The sequence below is a fragment of the Pteropus alecto genome, unplaced genomic scaffold (assembly GCF_000325575.1).
Source record: "Pteropus alecto unplaced genomic scaffold, ASM32557v1 scaffold25, whole genome shotgun sequence".
Taxonomy (NCBI): domain Eukaryota; kingdom Metazoa; phylum Chordata; class Mammalia; order Chiroptera; family Pteropodidae; genus Pteropus; species Pteropus alecto.
The window spans coordinates 19,165,982-19,171,067 of record NW_006441955.1 but is presented as its reverse complement, the minus strand read 5'-3'; the positions used below and the strand labels follow the sequence as shown (position 1 = coordinate 19,171,067).

The following is a 5,086-nucleotide window of genomic DNA, read 5'->3' as shown; positions in this document are numbered from 1 at the left end:
ATAACAATAGTTATATATTAATGAGTAGACCCCTAGGAAAGATACCAGAGGTTCCTTAAGCAAAGCATGTATGTCTTTTAGAAATTCTCTTTAACATAGTGTGCAGCATGTTATTAAATTTTTGGTCACTAGAGGGTGTTAGTGACAAAAATTCAGAAATTCAAATTCTGCTTTAATACCAAGAAGTGCCAAACAGAATGCAACTGTCAGTGTCCTATTGTGTGACTCCTCAGATCTCCCAATCACTTGTTTGCAGTGTGAATAGCTACAAAGCAGACAACTTAGAATTGGATGAAGCAAAGAAATGAAAGAGGGAAAGTGTTACACGAAAGATCTGAAATGCAGCACATTTAGTGCGTTGGAGATGAGTAAAAGACGCTAACTTTAATTTTTCGGTACTGCATGTCCTGGTTGTTACTATTATGAAGTTCACTTGACTACAGCATCCATTGTAATGGAGAAAATAAAATTTTAAAGAAGCCAACTATCTATCAATAAAATGAGAATAATTTTTAATGCAACTGGAAAGAGCTCAGCTTTTCTTAGCTGAATGAATCATGAAAAGATCTTAAATTTTTAAAACATATAATTACATGAGAATTTTATTGCTGAAAAATTAAATTTGATATGTACTTTCATCCAAATGCTTTGGATAAAGCATATGTCTAAGAATACCTAAAATATTATTTTACTTTTTAAATGATATTTTAGAAGAACACTCTCAATTTTGGGATCGAGATTAATTTCATCCAACTATTAGACAAAAGTTTGAGGAACATTTAAAAAGCACTTCACTATTCCTGCCTAGCTATTGCTCTCATTAAAAACATGACATTTAAAAAATAAAATTCAAATTGCAAAAAAATTTTAAATGACAGCAAAACAAATTAGTAATGTGATTAATGCATGTTGTTAAAGTGGAGTTTAAATTACATTTTTTATTTTTCTCCTTTAAAAACTATGTAACCCTATAATGATTGTTTTTCAAACTCTCATATAAAATCAAAATAGCACAGAAAGAATGCAGGAGAACATATTTCATTCTCATCTGCCACAACTCATTTACACTCAACTACAAAAGCCAAAGAAAGTGCCATGGGTTGTTCCAAAAGTCAATCTGAAGTCTGAATAATGGTCTTCGTAGTACTATATGATTAGGTCTAATCTCTTAAATAAGAGGAAAAATAAAGTTTGTAAATAATTTTAAAAATCTTTTCATTCCCTGGACAATCTGAAGAGACCCCCAAAACAGGCCCTCCCTAGATTTGACAAGAACTGGTCTTACCATTGATTTTCAACTGCTGAGAGTGGTGATGGTATCCATGTGAGAAACACTGTGCTTCTAATAAAAAGACAGAGACTGGAGACCTTAGACATGTCCTTTAACGATGTAGTCTCAGTTACCTCACCATAAAAGAGGAGTAATAATAATAGAAAAGGGACCTTGGAGGATCTCTGACAAAATGGGAAAACACTTGTGAAAACACATAATATTGCCTTAATAAAAGTTGTTAGTAGGCAATTATGCCTATTTTCACTAAATATGAAGGTCTTCCTAACATCTAAATACAATTTGTGACCCTAATTGTATGAGAATGGGCAAGGGGTGGAGAATGGTTGGAAGCTTTGTAAGAAACAGCATTCCTCTCTCCTGCCCTCCCCCTTTCATTCCATTTCCCACAGGCTGGCAGCAGTTGACTTCACTATATCAGATACACAAATGTCTGCCACCTGCCTCTCGCCACTTTTGCGGACTTGTTCCTTTAAAGGGAAGAGGGAATTTAGGTGGGAAATGGTACTTGGATATCTTCATCTTTGACTTCGCCCAGCAGATCGTGTTTTGTTTCCCTGTAGTTTCGAGGCACTATTTCCTGAAGTTTCGAGGCACTATTAGTTTTATGGGTTCAGTGCGCCCCCGCCACCCCACCCCCGGGAACAGAGCAGCCGGGCCTGCTCGGGATCATTTTAGAGTCCCGAAGTAGACAGGGAAAAAAGTTCACACTCAGCTAAGCGAAGGAATGTGACTTGCCTAGATTACTTTGGGACAGGTGAGTTTCACTTGCCAAGGTTACAAAACGCCTTCAGGGGGCGCATCTAGTCCCCGGATAAAAGTCCGTGGGTAGAGGAGGAGGAGGGCAGACGCTCAGGTCCACCTTGGCAACTTGCCTGAGGCCGGGAAGCCCAGCGAGGCATTTTAGCTTCCGCCGCTCTTGGTCGCTCCTCTGACAGAGACAGGAGGAAGCGCGGAGCCGGGGAGGGCGTCCTGGCTGGGTGTCCCGTCCGGCCAGGAGCTGGGACATTTCGAGAGGAGCCTTCCTGGGTTTCTCCCAACCCAGGCAGCCAGGGCCGCGGTCACACCGCAGCCAAGAGGCGCGCTCTGCGGTTTCTCCCTCCTCCCCCCACGGCACTCACGCCCACACTCAGGGCGCCCCGCCCCTTCGGCCTTATAGAGGGGGACAGGCACCGCGGCGCGCCCGGGAGCCTGCGCTTCCCGGAGCCGACGGTGCGGCTGCCCGCGAGGGCCAAGAGCCCAGGCGCCGCGGCTGCAGATGTAGCAAAGTGAGGCGGCGGGTGCGCCCGCACCATGGAAGGCAGCCCCGCCCCAGCGCCAGCCTCAGCCCCAGCCCCGGTCGCCCCGGACCTCCACCGCCTCCCGCGCCCCGTCTACCCGCTCCCGCTGCAGCTCTCCGAGTGCCGTCCTTTCCTCACCTCGAAGCCAACATGAAGGAGACCCGGGGCGACAGGAGCGCCCCTTTCTGCACCCGCCTTAACCACTCCTACCCGGGAATGTGGGCGCCGGAGCACTCCGCCGAGGCGCGCGGCAACCTCACGCGCCCCTCGGAGACCGGCGAGGATTGCCGCTCGGTGTCCGTAGTCTTCCCGATCACCATGCTGATCACCGGCTTCGTGGGCAACGCGCTGGCCATGCTGCTGGTGTCGCGGAGCTACCGGCGCCGCGAGAGCAAGCGCAAGAAGTCGTTCCTGCTGTGCATCGGCTGGCTCGCCCTCACCGACCTGGTTGGGCAGCTGCTCACCAGCCCCGTGGTCATCGTCGTGTACCTGTCCAAGCAGCGCTGGGAGCACCTCGACCCGTCCGGGAGGTTGTGCACTTTCTTTGGTCTGACCATGACTGTCTTTGGGCTCTCCTCGCTCTTCATCGCCAGCGCCATGGCCGTCGAGCGGGCGCTGGCCATCCGGGCGCCGCACTGGTACGCGAGCCACATGAAGACGCGCGCCACCCGCTCCGTGCTGCTCGGGGTGTGGCTGGCGGTGCTGGCCTTCGCCCTGTTGCCGGTGCTGGACGTGGGCCAGTACACCGTCCAGTGGCCCGGGACGTGGTGCTTCATTAGCACCGGGGGAGGGGGCAATGGGACTAGCTCTTCGCACAAGTGGGGCAACCTTTTCTTCGCCTCCACCTTTGCCTTTCTGGGACTCTCAGCTCTGACCATCACCTTCGCCTGCAACCTGGCCACTATTAAGGCCCTGGTATCCCGTTGCCGGGCCAAGGCCACGGCGTCTCAGTCCAGCGCCCAGTGGGGCCGGATCACGACTGAGACTGCCATCCAGCTCTTGGGGATCATGTGCGTGCTGTCGATCTGCTGGTCGCCATTGCTGGTAGGTAGTTCAAGGGTATGCAGAGGTCTGGGTGGGGCGCCTGCGGACAATGGACACTTCTCAGAGTGACAGCACCTGCAGGGGTTTGTTTTTAGACACCGAGCATTGGAGAGGCGCTTCTGCCTGCGCTGTCTCGGTTGTGGCTTCACAGTTGAGTTCCTCGCTTACTTGCGGAGCGCCTTCCAAGCGCCGGGCATCGCGTTAGGCTCTGACTTTGCGCACAGGGAGACCACAGGGCCGCTCACATTACAATCAGAGAGAGTAAGAGAATACCCACGTATGATTTCAGTGCGTGTGCTGAAATAGAGGTTTCTCCTGGGTGCATTGGAAACAGAATGATGATGACAACTGTAGCCTAGTTCAAATAACTCTCTCACGTTAAGAGATTCTCAGTCTGCAGAAGTACTCCTCCCTAATTCAAATATCTTCCCTAGTTCAAATATCTCTCTCACGTTAGGAGATTTTCAGTTCTGCAGAAGTACTCCTCCCCAGACGGCAGATAGGCACAGCCCTCTTGCAGCTTCTGAGCCACGGTGCCTTCTCTCTGAGCAGCAGCCTGCGCTAACCTTCCTTGCAGGCTCACTCTGAACTAGAGGCAGGAGAGTGAAGATACATCTTGTAACTGCAGCCAGCCTCAGCTTTTTGGAATGGTGTTGGACCCTCTAGAAAGTGGTTGGGGTCGACAGTCAGTGGGCCCCGGAGGCCTGGTAACTCCCTCTGACCAGCTTTTGTTTGCCCCATGTGGCAACTATACAGGACTGGGGCCAAGCCAATCCTGAGTAGGAGTTGGGATTTCCGCATTTCCCAGCTCCTTACAGGGACGCACAATCTGGGAGCCAGCGATGTTTCCACAGGAGCCTTGTCTAACAAACACCCTTACATCATTCTTTCGAAGTTTTCCAGTGATACTTTTAGCTAGAGATGTATGTGGGCACCTGTTGTGTACTAACTCCTGATGAATAGATGCTTGTTTAGGCCCCAAGCAAACTGGTTTAATAGGAGTTTTGTTGCAGAAAGAGCAACCTGGTCACTATGGCAGAGATATAACCAATTATATATTGGACCTGGAAGTTTGTTAGACAGTCGTGAAAAACTTCTGAAACCCATGGACCCAGTTTTCAGAACCCACTAACAGTTTTTTTCTTTTAAGTTGGTAAAATATACGTAGCATAAAATTTACCATTTTAACCATGTGTACAGTTCAGTAATATTAAGTACCATTTTAACCATGTGTACAGTTCAGTAATATTAAGTACATCGACATTGTTGTGTACCATTTATAGTTTTAAATTCCTTGCATTTAAAAGTAGAACTATAGTTCCTTTTTTCCTCCCACTCTCTCCTTTTGACAAAGCAGATATTCCAGAATACCTCTGTTTAACTGGCGTAGTATATTTAGAGTACAAGTCTTGGTTCCAAATCAGTGATGATGTGTGGTGACAAGGAGAGTTAAGTTGGGGCCTAGCAACGC

General features: G+C 48.4%; 1 protein-coding gene across 2 annotated transcripts in view; it reads left to right on the top strand.

Moving 5' to 3' along the window:
* Positions 1-2,494: 2,494 nt before the first annotated feature.
* PTGER3 (prostaglandin E receptor 3) overlaps positions 2,495-5,086 on the top strand; it is an 83,221-nt gene continuing 80,629 nt past the window's right edge. For both annotated transcript variants that reach the window (XM_006919320.1, XM_015595084.1), the window contains exon 1: positions 2,495-3,615. In XM_006919320.1, the coding sequence (XP_006919382.1) occupies positions 2,722-3,615 (894 nt within the window). In that variant the 5' untranslated portion in view covers positions 2,495-2,721. The remainder of the gene's footprint in view (positions 3,616-5,086) is intronic.